Here is a 16,465-nt window from a genome sequence, read left to right as displayed (position 1 = left end):
TCTGCATGTATTGTCTCTCTCTCTCTCTACCTTCTCTCTCTTCTTCTTCTCTGTGTAATACACACACACACACACTAATGGAATCTCTCACATAATGCACACCCTATGTGCCTCTGATAGTGGGAGGCCTCCTGGACTTTCACTCCCACGTGGTACAATCGCCATATTTCGGTGTGGGACCCGCAGCCTACACGCAATGAGAGAGCCCTGCAATTCTTGCCCACTGTTGGCAATGACAATGATTCCTCTAATCACACCCTCTGCAGTGCTGTTGAAGGCGACAATGCAGCCCCTCGTAAATTAGCGACTCTGCAAGCCCCTGTTTGTGTTGCTCAGATAAATCCCGACGTCGGATGCCCACCTGCAAACCCTGCGTACCATTCTCCCGAGTGCATCCTCACCTTGTTTGAAAGATTTTACGCTTCTAAAGAAGGGCGCTTGGGTCCCTTTCACCATACCTACAAGCACACCCCCAGGACATGATGCAGCATGGCCGACATGTACGGACGAATCCGAATCTCCTGAAGCAGATTGCAATACGCACTCTTGCTGCCATGATGCAGTGCAATGCTTGAAGCAAGCCAAGAACCGGCCAGAAGTCATCGAACCTGTTGCCCACGCTGCTTGAGAAGCCCTCAAACATGGCGCTACACTTCAAGATGCTGTAGAAAATGCGGCTCTCATCCTTGTTGTAAAAGATGACGTGGCGTTCACTCCTGCCACAAATGCTGTTGTCGCAAATGCAACTATCTCGCATGATGTCCAAGGTGCTTCTGAATCGATGGCCAAACCAGATGCCCTTGCTAACGTCACTGCTGCCACAGCAATTGATGCGGCCAATTTCTTATTTGCCGCCTGTCCAACCTCCAACTGATCTGCAGCCAATGTGGCAACCACAAGTGACACCAACCCTGCAAGCTGCACTGCCGTCAACCCTGATGTAGCCACAGATGCTACCAATGATGACCATGCCAGACATGTAGATGAAGTTTTCCCAACTGCAGCCCATGATGAGGGAGAAATTATCACCAAGCTTGTTGAATGCCTCATGGAGCACGTAAATCAAGAAAATGGGGTCGACCTTGCTGCCGCAATTGCTCCTGCAACGTCACCTGCTGTCCAGCATGCAATCAGAGATGCCGCCACTATTGATGATGGCGATGACATGACTACAATAGGTCTGCATTCATGTAGATCTGTACCCCTGCAAGTCACCAAAGGTGATGACCTCATAGCCACTTCCTTGGCTAACCTTGCAGAGAATGATAACACCTCTGATTTGCAGATGAACCAGTTAGAGTACGGTTACACACAAGACGATGGCATATACGGTAGCTGTCTCCAAGGAGCTATCGATGATGGCCTCAATGCAAATGTGGCATTACAAATCTCTAAGCTGGATGTTTTCGATTGCTATGACAGAGTCCCCTTCTGCAAATATTGCTCGCGTGCTTCTCACGATCGAAAACCAACCTTGTGCCGCAATTTTGGAACTCAATATCACTGGCATGACGATCCATTTGCTGATGCAATCGGTCTTTCGATGGTTCAGGATACGGATGGAGCACCTGAACAAGAACAGTTCTCCCGAAATGAAATTGACAATGCTTCCTTGGTTTCACTGACATGCCTCCTTGCTGCTGAATGTATGCGGCTATCACAATTGATCATTTTTGCTGGCTCGTGTCGTGTACGAAAGGGGGGAATAAGTGTAGCTCTTCATCCACGATACTCAAAGCTTTCTCTCGAGTGCTTGATGCATCTGAAGCCACGATGAAATATGAAACCTCACCATCAAATTTTTACCTTCAACACTTTCTTGATTGATCCCCGATAACATTTGTTTTCTCCTTCTTGCACTAATTGCAAAGAAATCACAAAAATAGAAAGCACAACCATCTCATATAGGCACTCCTACATGCACTTGTATTAGGATTGAGATGTAATCAACATCTCTCTCTCTCGGCATTCAGTTAAGAGGGGGATGTTATAATAAAATAAAAATATGCCAACTATCATGCCTCGAGAACCCAAAGAGTACGAGACCCGGTCGTATCACTCATCATCATCCTATTTAACTACCCTATGTATCCACACATATCATCGCAATTCAATACCCGCCTAACCACCTATCTGCATATAGTACTGTCTCTCTCTCTCTCTACCTCTCTCTCTTCTCCTTCTCTGTGTAACACACACACACACTAATGGAATCTCTCACATAACACACACCCTCTGCGCCTCTAATAGTGGAGGCCTCTGTCCTTTCACTCCCACACTAGTATCAGCTTGCATGCGGAGAAAGAGTCTCGGAGGCGTCAATCCGGCGGTGGGTATAAGAGAGCAGGGCTTGCGACTGGAAAGCATGGGAATGGAGTTATTTGCTACACAACACTTAGGTTGAGGGCTTTGGCAATTGCGAGGTGAGGCGGGATGGGTACAAGAGCCCAGAGATGGCCGGGGTGGACGCTACAGATTGGAGTGGGAGACCAAGGCGGAATATATAGCTGCATGGCAATAGCAAAACTTTATTTCTTCTCTCAACTTTGATGTGTGGATGCTCCTGATAGCCAGGGTAATGCTCCAGCAGCCGAGTCGAACTTGCAGTGCGACTGACCTGCAGATGAGTGGCTGCCCTCGAGAGAAACCTCAACCACCAGCGTTGAATGCTAAGCCATCAGCGTTGAATGCTAATTAGAGGCTTCAAGGCATGTGCAAACGAGAGAGAGAGAGAGAGACCCATCAACGTCCTCGCAAAGGGCCTTCTGCAAATTTCATATTTGAGTACATCTTTTATCTGTGAAGAACGTCCCAACTCTCTTTCATACATGCAAGCTCCCTCTCCTCTTCCATTGAGCACTGTTGCCTGCGCACAGCTAGACTTTTTTTGTTGACATGCAAAACCTCGAGCTACTGTTGCAATTTGCTTGCATTATTTCAATGTTTATTGTGCTCAGTTTTTTCTGGGGCTGTGTCGAAGTGCATGCGATGCGCCCGCATATTGTGCTAAAAGGAGAGCACCTGGGGGGATGTTGGACATGGATGGTGAGGAGGTGGCTACATTGATTAGAAGCCTGCACCTCCTTGGAGGAATGCTAACTAGAGGCTTCAGGGCATGCACAAAGAGAGAGCTGATCGGTCGCCCTTCACAGAGCTTTATGCTCCTGCGTCTAGCTCTTGCAATTAGTACATAACTCATGGGCGAATCTATTAGTGAGTTAGACCATGTTCATTGCTAATAGCTTGGTCATATGACATGAGAGAGAGAGAGAGAGAGAGATCTCAAACACACTATGTCATGCACTAATGTAGCCCCTCCTACCTTATATTTGTACTAATCCTCGCAATAGAGTGCTACGATATCTACCTTATTATGATGACAAACAGGCATGCATTCCTCAATATCGCATGCAAGGCTTCGTGAAATTATACAACTTGAGCTCTTGCCCGATTGCACCTCACAACTGACCTGCATAATTTCGCAACTTTGCCACCACGTTCTTCTCCTAATCTCCTATAGGGAATTGAATTATTGAATCCAATTGATTCCAGCTACACTCAATAGATTGTGTAGTGAAACAAGCACATGTTTGGCAATGATGATGTTGAATGTCTTCTAATTACTTGAGAGAGATCTCTCAAACACACAAAATACATTACCTATTGCCAATCACAATAGAAGTGGCAAACATTACTAGCTATCGCGTACTATGGCATGCACTAATCTAGCCCCTTCTACCTTCTACATGTACTAATCCTTGCACCAGAGTGCTATGATATCTACCTTATTATGATGAGAAGCAAGCATGCAATCCTCGATATGGCGTACAGGCCTTCGTGAGATTATACAGGTTGAGCTCTTGCCCAATCGCACCTCACTACTGACCTGCATAAGTACCAAACTTTGTCCCCCACCTTCTTCTCCTAATCTCGTATAAGGAATTGATCCAATTGATTCCAGCTACACTTAGTAGATTGTGTAGTAAAACAAGCACATGTCTGGCAATGATGATGCTAAATTTCTTCTAATTACCTTTCTGGACACCAATGTCTCATTTGGTTTTTTTCTCCTTTTCTAATTTTACACTTGGAACTAGGGTGCAGTGACCATGGAGGAAATTGTGGGTGTCCTCAAGATCACCCAACTTTACCTATGGACCCTACTCCTCTAGGTTGGAACTCTAAAGTGGGTGGCACATGTCAACAACTCCTACATTGAACCGGCTCTGATGTGTGTGTGTCTGTGTGTGTGTGTGTGTGTGTGTGTGCCAGAAGAGAGAGAGAGAGAGAGAGAGAGAGAGAGAGAGAGAGAGAGAGAGAGATCACGTTATCCCCCTCAAAGGTCAAATATAGCCCATGAGACTAAATGAAACATGTCACATGCTCTATGTTGAGCTGATAAATATCTCTTGATGCTTCACGGTTGCGGATATGAGGATGGCAACTAAGAGTCCATGAAATAGCTAGCACAGAGGTATGTAAGAAGTGGTTCAGAGTGAAAATGTTAGGGAAGCAAGTTTGAATGTAATCAAAATTTGTGCTCTCAAGTAGGGTATGATATTGCTAGGACTCTCAAACAAGAGAGAGAGAGAGAGATGTAAAAACGGCTTATACATGTCTCAACCTAAAATTATTGTTCATGTGTGACTCATGTTCTAAGACACCTCTAAGTTCTATGCATCTATAATGACTATCAATGACAAGTTTCTCTCTCTCTCTCTCTCTCTCTCTCTCTCTCTCTCTCTCTCTCTATAGACCGAGGTTGTTCCACTTCATCGTAATTTGTTTCTACTTATAATTAACCATATATCTTGGTACTAACATACATTTTCATGATCAATTGCAATTAATTGATGCGTCTTCTTCTGGCTCTGAAAATGTTTCTCAAGGAGATCATGATCGTTAAATGAAGTCCTCATGCATACACCTCCAGAGTGCAATAGCGTGCAAGCGGAAAGGCAGTTGGCAAAATCATGGGGGCAATTGAATTGCCATTAGGAAACTTTGGAGGTCATTTGGAGGGCCTCCTAAGAAATTCTATTTCTCTCTCTAGAAAATGTTCTTAAAATATACTTGGACTTGTTGCGTACGTCCAAAAAGACAACTGAACACTCTAAAAAATGAACCTAACTTTTCAAAACCCTTGAAAACGGTCACTTTTTAATTCAATGTTTGTGTCGTTTTCATGAAGTACACAACGCTCATTCACTATAGCTTTTGTCATCATTGAAATTAAAAAAATCACAAAATTATCAGTTGATGGATCGATGGCCAAATTCGATGCCCTTGCTAACGTCAATGCTGCCACAGCAATTGATGCGGCCAATTTCTTATTTGCCGCCTGTGCAACCTCCAACTGATCTGCAGCCAATGTGGCAACCACAAGTGACACCAACCCTGCAAGCTGCACTGCCGTCAACCCTGATGTAGCCACAGATGCCACCAATGATGACCATGCCAGACATGTAGATGAAGTTTTCCCAACTGCAGCCCATGATGAGGGACAAATTATCACCAAGCTTGTTGAATGCCTATTGGAGCACGTAAATCAAGAAAATGGGGTCGACCTTGCTGCCGCAATTGCTCTGGCAACGTCACCTGCTGTCCAGCATGCAATCAGAGATGCCGCCACTATTGATGATGGCGATGACATGACTACAATAGGTCTGCATTCATGTAGATCTGTACCCCTGCAAGTCACCAAAGGTGATGACCTCATAGCCACTTCCTTGGCTAACCTTGCAGAGAATGATAACACCTCTGATTTGCAGATGAACCAGTTAGAGTGCGGTTACACACAAGATGGCCTATATGGTAATCGTCTCCAAGGAGCTATCGATGATGGCCTCAATGCAAATGTGGCATTACAAATCTCTAAGCTGGATGTTTTCGAATGCTATGCCAGAGTCCCCTTCTGCAAATATTGCTCGCGTGCTTCTCACGATCGAAAACCAACCTTGTGCCGCAATTTTGGAACTCAATATCACTGGCATGACGATCCATTTGCTGATGCAATCGGTCTTTCGATGGTCAAGGATACGGATGAAGCACTTGAACAAGAACAGTTCTTCGGAAATAAAATGGACAATGCTTCCTTGGTTTCACTGACGTGCCTCCTTGCTGCTGAATGTATGCGGCTAGCACAATTGATCATTTTTGTTGGCTTGTGTCATGTACGAAAGGGGGGAATAAGTGTAGCTCTTCATCCATGATACTCAAAGCTTTCTCTCGAGTGCTTGATGCATCTGAAGCCACGATGAAATATGAAACCTCACCATCAAATTTTTACCTTCAACACTTTCTTGATTGATCCCCGATAACATTTGTTTTCTCCTTCTTGCACTAATTGCAAAGAAATCACAAAAATAGAAAGCACAACCATCTCATATAGGCACTCCTACATGCACTTGTATTAGGATTGAGATGTAATCAACATCTCTCTCTCTCGGCATTCAGTTAAGAGGGGGATGTTATAATAAATTAAAAATATGCCAGCTATCATGCTTCGAGAACCCAAAGAGTACGAGCACCCGTTCGTATCACTCATCATCATCCTATTTAACTACCCTATGTATCCACACATATCATCGCAATTCAATACCCGCCTAACCACCTATCTGCATATAGTACTGTCTCTCTCTCTCTACCTCTCTCTCTTCTCCTTCTCTGTGTAACACACACACACACACTAATGGAATCTCTCACATAACACACACCCTCTGCGCCTCTAATAGTGGGAGGCCTGTGTCCTTTCACTCCCACACTAGTATCAGCTTGCATGCGGAGAAAGAGTCTCGGAGGCGTCAATCCGGCGGTGGGTATAAGAGAGCAGGGCTTGCGACTGGAAAGCATGGGAATGGAGTTATTTGCTACACAACACTTAGGTTGAGGGCTTTGGCAATTGCGAGGTGAGGCGGGATGGGTACAAGAGCCCAGAGATGGCCGGGGTGGACGCTACAGATTGGAGTGGGAGACCAAGGCGGAATATATAGCTGCATGGCAATAGCAAAACTTTATTTCTTCTCGCAACTTTGATGTGTGGATGCTCCTGATAGCCAGGGTAATGCTCCAGCAGCCGAGTCGAACTTGCAGTGCGACTGACCTGCAGATGAGTGGCTGCCCTCGAGAGAAACCTCAACCACCAGCGTTGAATGCTAAGCCATCAGCGTTGAATGCTAATTAGAGGCTTCAAGGCATGTGCAAACGAGAGAGAGAGAGAGAGACCCATCAACGTCCTCGCAAAGGGCCTTCTGCAAATTTCATATTTGAGTACATCTTTTATCTGTGAAGAACGTACCAACTCTCTTTCATACATGCAAGCTCCCTCTCCTCTTCCATTGAGCACTGTTGCCTGCGCACAGCTAGACTTTTTTGTTGACATGCAAAACCTCGACCTACTGTTGCAATTTGCTTGCATTATTTCAATGTTTATTGTGCTCAGTTTTTTCTGGGGCTGTGTCGAAGTGCATGCGATGCGCCCGCATATTGTGCTAAAAGGAGAGCACCTGGGGGGATGTTGGACATGGATGGTGAGGAGGTGGCTACATTGATTAGAAGCCTGCACCTCCTTGGAGGAATGCTAACTAGAGGCTTCAGGGCATGCACAAAGAGAGAGCTGATCGGTCGCCCTTCACAGAGCTTTATGCTCCTGCGTCTAGCTCTTGCAATTAATACATAACTCATGGGCGAATCTATTAGTGAGTTAGACCATGTTCATTGCTAATAGCTTGGTCATATGACATGAGAGAGAGAGAGAGAGAGAGAGAGAGAGAGAGAGAGAGATCTCAAACACACTATGTCATGCACTAATGTAGCCCCTCCTACCTTATATTTGTACTAATCCTCGCAATAGAGTGCTACGATATCTACCTTATTATGATGACAAACAGGCATGCATTCCTCAATATCGCATGCAAGGCTTCGTGAAATTATACAACTTGAGCTCTTGCCCGATTGCACCTCACAACTGACCTGCATAATTTCGCAACTTTGCCCCCACGTTCTTCTCCTAATCTCCTATAGGGAATTGAATTAGTGAATCCAATTGATTCCAGCTACACTCAATAGATTGTGTAGTGAAACAAGCACATGTTTGGCAATGATGATGTTGAATGTCTTCTAATTACTTGAGAGAGATCTCTCAAACACACAAAATACATTACCTATTGCCAATCACAATAGAAGTGGCAAACATTGCTAGCTATCGCGTACTATGGCATGCACTAATCTAGCCCCTTCTACCTTCTACATGTACTAATCCTTGCACCAGAGTGCTATGATATCTACCTTATTATGATGAGAAGCAAGCATGCAATCCTGGATATGGCGTACAGGTCTTCGTGAGATTATACAGGTTGAGCTCGTGCCCAATCGCACCTCACAACTAACCTGCATAAGTACCAAACTTTGTCCCCCACCTTCTTCTCCTAATCTCGGATAAGGAATTGATCCAATTGATTCCAGCTACACTTAGTAGATTGTGTAGTAAAACAAGCACATGTCTGGCAATGATGATGCTAAATTTCTTGTAATTACCTTTCTGGACACCAATCTCTCATTTGGTTTTTTTCTCCTTTTCTAATTTTACACTTGGAACTAGGGTGCAGTGACCATGGAGGAAATAGTGGATGTCCTCAAGATCACCCAACTTTACATATGGACCCTACTCCTCTAGGTTGGAACTCTAAAGTGGGTGGCACATGTCAACAACTCCTACATTGAACCGGCTCTGATGTGTGTGTGTGTGTGTGTGTGTGTGTGTGTGTGTGTGTGTGTGTGCCAGAAGAGAGAGAGAGAGAGAGAGAGAGAGAGTGTCACTTTTTAATTCAATGCTTGTGTCGTTTTCATGAAGTACACAACGCTCATTCACTATAGCTTTTGTCATCATTGAAATTAAAAAAATCACAAAATTATTAGTTGATGTTAGAATTTAAAGTTTTTGAGAACGCCAATGCGTACAAAATGGTCAAAAACTTAAAAAATGTCTATCTACTTGCCTCAATCTGACAGCCAAACAGGGAGAAGTTGTCAAAATACCCCTAAAAAGAAGATTTTGCTTCACGGTGCGCGAGGGTCCATCTGGAAAATTCCAAATAGCCCTCTACACGCCATGAAACAAAAAATAAAAAAGTTGGATCAAGGCGCACAAAGGGTCATCTACAATTCTTCAGAAGGTCACTCGCGTGCCATGATCCAAATTCCCTTTTTTCTAGAGATTTTTTGGCAATTTTTCTTTCTCCGGGTGTCAGATTGAGACAAGTAATAGGCATTTTTTGTTTTATGGACGTTCCGGCCGCATAGACGGTGTCAAAAGCTTCAAATTCCAACACCAATTGACAGTTTTGTGATTTTTTAAAATTTCAATGATGACGAAAGCCATATTAAATGAATGTCTACCTCATGAAAAAGACATTCGCATTGAATGACAAAGCACCCGTTTTCAAGGACCACTGACACCTTTTTTATATTTTTCTTAATATCAATCTATTTTTCTATCCAACGTAAGATCTTCTTTCAATAATTTAAAAGGTTTTTCCTCTCTTCTAAAAGGCGCCCTCAAAAAGACCTCCCAAATCTCCTAATGAAGGGTCCTCAAAGCGTTTACAAATCATTCATGGATTTTGTGAATGCAACGTGAAAAAACTTCTTACAAAAGGTCTGCAAACAAGTTCAAGGTGAAGAAGACTACATCACCTTTTGAGTAGATGTGATTATAGCATTGCTGGGTATCAAGGATGAAATTACACGTTTAGAAATCAACCAGCATAAACTCTATATATTCAAAAAAAAAATTGGAGCATGAAGTTGTGCAACGATTGTCTTTATGCTTCAAAAAACACAAGGACCAAGTTGAAGCGCTGAAAGCACATGTAGTAGGTTTGGGGTTTGAGATTAGGACCTGTAAAGAACAGAAGGAGCAAGTTGAAGCTTTGAAAGCGCATGTAACAGATTTAAGGTCTGAGATGAAGACGTTAAAAATTCGAATTAATCGCTTAAATGCCATCGATAGGAGACTTAGTCATGTTGTCATGCCTAACACACAGAGGGGTGTTACTGCATCCTATCCTAAAATGTAATGTTTTCTGAGAGAGAGAGAGAGAGAGAGAGAGAGAGAGAGAGAGAGAGAGAGAGAGAGAGAGGTTTCATACCTATTCTTCTCTTAGACAATCAAGTTAACAACCACCTCGCTACAATACCTAACGAATTTGGTCATTTCAAGCTGGTTGAACGCAGCATAAGGTGGTACTAAAAATCTTGTCCTCGACAAACAGAGCTAGCTAGGCTCCTTACTAGCTTGTACTTTTCACGCTTATCACATGGTGGATCCCATTATGTTATATATCATGCAAAAGATCCTGATGACTCATGAGTAGAATTTAAAAAGCTAGCCTAGGCAAAACTTTAGAATCCTTTACATGAATTTTGTTGGATGCAGAACTTTGACTGACTAGCTTGATTTAATGGCACACCTTAGCATGCTTCTACATTGTTAGAGGATAAACGCTACCCAACGGTTTCCTTCGCAACGAGATCTGTCCAACACTTTGCCATTGCTTTAATTTGCACATATTATAGCCCATAATTTGAAAGAAGTCATGTCTGCACACTTTTTTTGTTTGTTTGTTTTTTAAGGGAGAGTTTAACTGCACCCAAACTTAGTATAACAGAGGTGCGGGTGCTGATTAACCAAAAGCTCAAAGAGTACTGTTGCAAGTAATGATCAATTGGAGTCAAGAAGCGTGATCTGCACAAACGTCACCTGGGATAAAATAAATAAACCAACTCCAAGGAGACTCCATGACCTCTCCATCTACGGAAATAAACCGCCTCAAGCAAAGACAGAAACCCACCTTCTAAGGAGAAGTACCCCAATACTGGCCTTTGCCATGTGTCGTATCTACTATCTAAATCTTTGTGATAATTTGTTGTCTTATGTCTAAAGCCTCTGCCACTGGAGAACATCATAACAAATCATAGGCATTTCATCAATCTGCATACTGTAATACTGCTCTTTGTCCCGAAGTATCCTTATGTCGTCACCCCTAACAAAGTTGATAGCAACACCCTGGCACAAAATGCAAAGTAGTCAAAAGATGTTAGATTGCAATATTCCATGCATTCAAAATGTTTGGCTACCAAACAACACATTTGCAGCGACCAACCTTGCGTCCAAATCGACCAGAACGACCTATCCGGTGTATGTACAGTTCACGGTTGTTTGGAAGGTCATAGTTGATAACCAATGAAACCTACATAAGCAAAACATGCATTTACGTCAGCCAGTGGACAAACATCAGACACTACTCAAGCAATGTACTCAATTACTCAAACACTGCATGAAATCTAGCTAGTTAGCATTGACCAAGCAGCAAGTACCTGTTGCACGTCTAAACCTCGAGCCCAAAGATCGGTAGTGATACTGCTCGAAAGTCGGACAAGATTGTATCTCTTTCTTTCTGAGGCATGCCAGCATTCAAAATGTTTGGCTACCAAACAACACATTCGCAGTGACCAACCTTGCGTCCAAATCGACCAGAACGACCTATCCGGTGTATGTACAGTTCACGATTGTTTGGAAGGTCATAGTTGATAACCAATGAGACCTACATAAGCAAAACATGCATTTACATCAGCCAGTGGACAAACATCAGACACTGCTCAAGCAATGTACTTAATTACTCAAACACTGCATGAAATCTAGCAAGTTAGCATTGACCAAGCAGCAAGTACCTGTTGCACGTCTAAACCTCGAGCCCAAAGATCGGTAGTGATAAGAACGCGAGTATTTCCTGCTCGAAAGTCGGATAAGATTGTATCTCTTTCTTTCTGAGGCATGCCAGCATGCATGAAGGACACTGTAAAATTGTTGTACCGCATCCTCTTTGTAAGCCAGTCCACATAACAACAATCAAGAGGCCAGGGTTAATAGAAAATTGTGCTTGATGATTCACTTAATTTGCAATACATAGAAAATGTCATTAAACCTTCTTTTTTGTATTGCAGAAGATCACAGCTTGACTGATATTGAGTGTTTCATAGAGATCACAAAGTGTATCAAATTTCCAGTCTTCTTTTTCAAACGCAACAAAAAATTGTTTGATGCCCTAAAATATTAAGCAAGGTTAGCATGACATCTTGCATTTACAAGAAAGGACATGGCACAGGAGCGTCACACAAGAGCCTACCTCAAGAGCCAACTGATCGCGCTCGACAAGAATGCGAGTTGGATGTGTCATAAATTTGTTGGTCATCTCCAAAATTTCATGTGGTAAGGTAGCAGATAAGAGAACCACCTGCAGATTGGATGGCAAATATCTATAGACATCAAAAATCTGGTCCTTGAAACCTCTTCTGCTCAGCATTTCATCTGCTTCATCTTACACAAAAGGAAGAAAATGTCAATTTCAGTATTCGACACATGAATATGTAACTGTAAAAACAATTGAACTGGCACTTACGAGAACAAGAAGCTTTACCGCTCCTGTACGTAAAGTCATCCTCTTTATCATGTCAAAAACCCTTCCCGGAGTTCCAGAAACAATATGGACACCATGCTCAAGCTTTTTGATATCCTTCCCAATGTTTTTACCACCTATGCAAGTATGAACTTGCACATTCATAAATTCGCCGATTACTAATATAACTTTCTCTGTCTGAGATGCTAGCTCTCTCGTGGGAGATAATATTAAAACCTGCACACTGCAATTCAATAGTTAGACGAGAAAGATGTGCATGGAAACAGACAAGCTCCAAGCTCAAAACAGGAAAACAACAAACCGTTGAGACCCATAAAAGAGAGAAGTCACATGAAAGACTCGGCAAAATTAACCTAGTATTGTTTATTTAAGTCTCATTTATAAATCGTGCGATAAGTCCAAGACGCCGAATCAAACTGACATCATAGAACCATCTTTTAGACACACATGCTCCCCCCCTTTTCTTAAGTATGCAGCTGTTACTGAGTCGACGGATATCGTAAATCTTAAAGAGATTTAAATCCTAGAGCAACAATTAGTAATTAAGAAGATCGACAGGCCTAGAGGAGAAGCTTACTCTCGGACAGTGGGGTCAATGATCTGGCAGGCGGCAAGGGCAATCAAGGCAGTCTTGCCAGTTCCGGACGGAGCCTGAGCGATGACATCCGCATGGTGATTGGTGATGAGAGGGATGGCGCGCTCCTGAATCGCTGAGGGTTTCTAGAAGCCGCATGCATAGATTCCACGAAGAACCTCATCGCGGAGGACCATGCTGTCGAAAGTGCTGCAAACGTCAGGAGCTTGTGCATCAGCAGCCATGGTCGCTCACAAAGACAGTAAAGCGTTCCGCACGCACCAGCTTTTTAAATAGGGCAATCAGCCAGCAGTCTCAAAATTTTCGAGTATTGCCGCTACATAAACCTTACCTCTAAATTTTAAATTTGAAGGTGAGATAAGGACATGCTCACGCGAGGCTTAGGGTACGCGGGCGACTAACGAGACCGGTCCCAATGAATGGACCTGTCTACCCTTAATTTAACAATACACAAGCACCACCTTTAGGACAACTGAACGTGGGTTGCCAAACGGTTAGCCCAGCTAGGAAGGAATCCTTCGCCGTTGGATCCGCGCTCGATGTGCATTGGCAGCGAAGTCGTAAAACTGGGTATGGCCGGTTTCGCAACTCGACCTCTTTTTTGTTAAGCACGACATCATTATTTGGACTAGATTTTCAATTGTGAAGTGACGATTACGTCGATGCTTATGCTGCAAGTAGATCTTTCATGCCGCTATCAATCGCGCCCCTCCTTTCTCAAAACGGAGTAACGTAGACGAAATCCACCCAGCCCCAAGGTAAAGATGATTAATATGGCCCCTTTACCCTAGTTAGTTTTGTCTAAGCCTCGACAGATCTGACGCGAGGCAGGTACGGTTGCTCAAAAATGGAGGGAGAGAGAGAGAGAGAGAGAGAGAGAGAGAGAGAGAGAGAGAGAGAGAGAGGGGCGCAGACAGGAGAGGGGGAGAGAGAGAGAGAGACGGGGGGTAACTGTCAGAAACCGGCATAGTTTGAAAACTATGCAGTGGAAAGTTGATATGGTTGTCACTGTTGGTTGGCTCGAATTACATGAAACTAAGAGTATCTATACTTATATACTACTCTATCAAGGAAGTCCGAATTTAGAGGACCACGTGACGTAAAATCCCTTCTCGAGCTAAACACCTAAGCTTTCAAAGTATTGACTCTATGAAAATCACAAAAAGTTTGCCGTGACATTTTTTCGCGGTTTGTAGAGAGAGTCTAAAATGGGCTAGCCAAAGAAGAGAGAGGGGGACAGGGGGTATTTTTTTGTATTTCAAGTATTACCATAGATATTATTGCTCATATTACAGCGTGTATTACCGCACTGATTATCGAACTCCACTTTAGCACTAAAACATTCAAATTTTGGTGTTTCTCTCTGTTTTGCTAGTAAATAAAAATTAAAGAACATTATTTAAAATTTCAAAAAAGTATTTAAAAAATGATATTGAAACATGAAACAATGGCTATGTGGATAAACATGAAACTACGAAGAGGAAGCACCATCCTAGAGTTATGCATGCGCCTCCACGTAAAGGAACTAGTGAGCACCGTGAGAGATGAGCGGCCAAACATGGACGACATCTTCTATCACGGCATGGATACGACTTTCTCAGACTTAGCATATGCCCACAAGAGCAACCTCCATGGCATCCATCCATCACGTTTTGGATTGGCTCTCACAAACTGAGGCAGGCAATTCATCCCGTTATAGCAAAACACAGTCAAACATGTTTTACAAGTGGAACCCCTCGTCTTCTACCTACACCCTCCAAGCTTGGGGATGGCCTGCCTTGTGATGAGCCAGAAAGCCCTTCGTTAAAGAAAGCGTCGACCTCGCCTTGGAGGTACTCCTTGTGTTGTTTCCTCAATGCCACTTTGGAGCCCACATTTTTCAATTTTCATCATGATAGAGTGAAGGGTGCCTACATTTTACTAGATGGTAGCACATATGTTAGTTTCTTCGACCTCTATCTTACAACAATGTGCAAATGGCCTACATTTTTGCAAGAACCTTTCTCATTCTCTTGTAAATGGATTCGGGGGGTGCACTATGGAATCATGTTAAATGTATAACGTGATTTCGAAAGGAGGGGTTTTAAAATTCACAAATTTAAGAATTTTAACACAAATACATTAAAATGAGGGGTTTTTTTATTCAATTTTGAAAAATTTCCTTAAATAAGGGGTCATTTTATTCATTCACACATGTTAAAAGAGGGGTTTGTTTAATACCCTGCGAATGGACATTATATAGAGAGTATTGAATGGTGAACCCCCCGAACAAATGGGTTGTGCAAATAAGAAAGAGTGGGATAGGACGCCAAATTTTTGGTGTTTAATTTTATCATTTTTATTATTGCTTCTAGTATCGTAGGCTTTTGAAGAATACATGACACATTTCACCCGAGAGATTGCATCCATGCATTCTTCGCATATGCCGAAAGGTTTTACGTAGTGGTGCCAAAGAGATCTCTTTCATGAAAAGGTGTTGAGCAAGGAGCACAATTATGGAGCTCTTCTTCAAAGCATTCTCGCACTATGCACAACACAAAATGCTAGCTCCACTTGCACCCATAATGCTTCATAATAACAACGGAATGCATTCTGTGAAGGTGGATGCAAGGGAGAGAAAGAGGTTATAATTGTCATCACTACGAGAGACCGCTTAAATTTTAACGTCAGATTATCGACGTCAATGGCCGGCCTCGATATATGTGTAGGTAACCCAAGAGAGAGATCAAATTTCAAAAAGAAAAAAACAAATTTTCAACGCCTATACCGATGCACATACGGAGGCCGGTTCAGATGCCTATATCGACGCCTACTTCAACGAGCATTTCAATGCACAAACTGATGCCTGCACTGGCAAGCTCGGCAAAAACAATACCTGTGGTCGGTTTCTCCTACTTATTTCACTCGTTTTCCTTTTCTTCTCTTGCCCTCCTCCTTCTCTCTTGCTTCAGATCTGCTACCACATCGCTTGCCGAACTTGATATTTTCACTCATACATTGCTCCCCATCAACAACGTAAGCTTCTTTACAAGTTTCGTAGTAGATTTATTTACATTTGTGTGTGTGAGAGAGAGTAACATAGTGTGTGTGTGTTTGTTTTTGTAGGTTTGACGATATTTTTTCAAGTGTTTCTTGCTCAAATAGGCTGCATGTGAGTGCTCTATCATTCTCTTTTTGTTGCATACACACATACACACATATTCACATCAACATGCATGCAAATTTTAAAAAAATGCACAATAAACAATATAAACACATTATATACAATGCATATACACACTTTTCAATTCAAGAAACATAATAAAAATGTGTTGTCGCTGGTTGGTCATGTGATGTCACAAAACGGTATAGAGGATGATCCCGAGAAGGTGAAGGCATTGGTGTTGATGGAGCC

The 16,465-nt window shown here is 42.8% G+C and overlaps 4 protein-coding genes across 4 annotated transcripts; 2 read left to right on the top strand and 2 right to left on the bottom strand.

Moving 5' to 3' along the window:
- Positions 1 to 1,048: 1,048 nt before the first annotated feature.
- Positions 1,049 to 2,698, top strand: LOC147432471 (uncharacterized). Its single transcript, XM_086491941.1, has 2 exons — positions 1,049 to 1,646; positions 2,571 to 2,698. The coding sequence occupies exons 1-2, from the start codon at positions 1,049 to 1,051 to the stop codon at positions 2,696 to 2,698; spliced, it is 726 nt and encodes a 241-aa protein (XP_086348067.1).
- Positions 2,699 to 4,973: 2,275 nt separating this feature from the next.
- Positions 4,974 to 7,183, top strand: LOC147432470 (uncharacterized). Its single transcript, XM_086491940.1, has 3 exons — positions 4,974 to 5,010; positions 5,368 to 6,129; positions 7,056 to 7,183. The coding sequence occupies exons 1-3, from the start codon at positions 4,974 to 4,976 to the stop codon at positions 7,181 to 7,183; spliced, it is 927 nt and encodes a 308-aa protein (XP_086348066.1).
- A 3,291-nt stretch (positions 7,184 to 10,474) lies between these two features.
- On the bottom strand, positions 10,475 to 13,312 carry LOC147432468 (eukaryotic initiation factor 4A-III homolog B-like). Its single transcript, XM_086491590.1, has 9 exons — positions 13,054 to 13,312; positions 12,459 to 12,699; positions 12,186 to 12,376; positions 11,985 to 12,104; positions 11,731 to 11,880; positions 11,543 to 11,603; positions 11,377 to 11,456; positions 11,163 to 11,249; positions 10,475 to 11,065 (listed from the first exon to the last, which is right to left on the bottom strand). Exons 3-9 carry the CDS (start codon positions 12,360 to 12,362, stop codon positions 10,937 to 10,939), a joined length of 804 nt encoding a protein of 267 aa, XP_086347716.1. The 5' UTR covers positions 12,363 to 12,376; positions 12,459 to 12,699; positions 13,054 to 13,312; the 3' UTR covers positions 10,475 to 10,936.
- On the bottom strand, positions 12,405 to 13,295 carry LOC147432469 (eukaryotic initiation factor 4A-III homolog A-like). Its single transcript, XM_086491939.1, has 3 exons — positions 13,230 to 13,295; positions 13,054 to 13,178; positions 12,405 to 12,699 (listed from the first exon to the last, which is right to left on the bottom strand). The coding sequence occupies exons 1-3, from the start codon at positions 13,293 to 13,295 to the stop codon at positions 12,405 to 12,407; spliced, it is 486 nt and encodes a 161-aa protein (XP_086348065.1).
- Positions 13,313 to 16,465: the final 3,153 nt, after the last annotated feature.

The sequence above is a fragment of the Adiantum capillus-veneris genome, chromosome 20 (genome assembly GCF_014529385.1).
Source record: "Adiantum capillus-veneris isolate H3 chromosome 20, ASM1452938v2, whole genome shotgun sequence".
Taxonomy (NCBI): Eukaryota; Viridiplantae; Streptophyta; class Polypodiopsida; order Polypodiales; family Pteridaceae; genus Adiantum; species Adiantum capillus-veneris.
The sequence above is the reverse complement of the archived record's forward strand: the minus strand, read 5'-3'. Positions and strand labels throughout refer to the sequence as shown.

Coding starts and splice junctions, on each gene's coding strand:
- LOC147432468 (XM_086491590.1), bottom strand. CDS start 12,362: ATGCTGAGCAGAAGAGGTTTCAAGGACCAGATTTTTGATGTCTATAGA. Junction 12,105..12,185: donor GCGATCAGTTGGCTCTTGAG/GTAGGCTCTTGT, acceptor TTAATATTTTAG/GGCATCAAACAATTTTTTGT. Junction 11,066..11,162: donor CTGGTCGATTTGGACGCAAG/GTTGGTCGCTGC, acceptor ATTTTGTGCCAG/GGTGTTGCTATCAACTTTGT.
- LOC147432471 (XM_086491941.1), top strand. CDS start 1,049: ATGGAGCACGTAAATCAAGAAAATGGGGTCGACCTTGCTGCCGCAATT. Junction 1,647..2,570: donor ATGCCTCCTTGCTGCTGAAT/GTATGCGGCTAT, acceptor TGCTCCTGATAG/CCAGGGTAATGCTCCAGCAG.
- LOC147432469 (XM_086491939.1), bottom strand. CDS start 13,295: ATGGCTGCTGATGCACAAGCTCCTGACGTTTGCAGCACTTTCGACAGC. Junction 13,179..13,229: donor GCATGGTCCTCCGCGATGAG/GTTCTTCGTGGA, acceptor TCAGCGATTCAG/GAGCGCGCCATCCCTCTCAT. Junction 12,700..13,053: donor ATTGACCCCACTGTCCGAGA/GTAAGCTTCTCC, acceptor ATTGAATTGCAG/TGTGCAGGTTTTAATATTAT.
- LOC147432470 (XM_086491940.1), top strand. CDS start 4,974: ATGGGGGCAATTGAATTGCCATTAGGAAACTTTGGAG. Junction 5,011..5,367: donor GCCATTAGGAAACTTTGGAG/GTCATTTGGAGG, acceptor ACTGATCTGCAG/CCAATGTGGCAACCACAAGT. Junction 6,130..7,055: donor GTGCCTCCTTGCTGCTGAAT/GTATGCGGCTAG, acceptor TGCTCCTGATAG/CCAGGGTAATGCTCCAGCAG.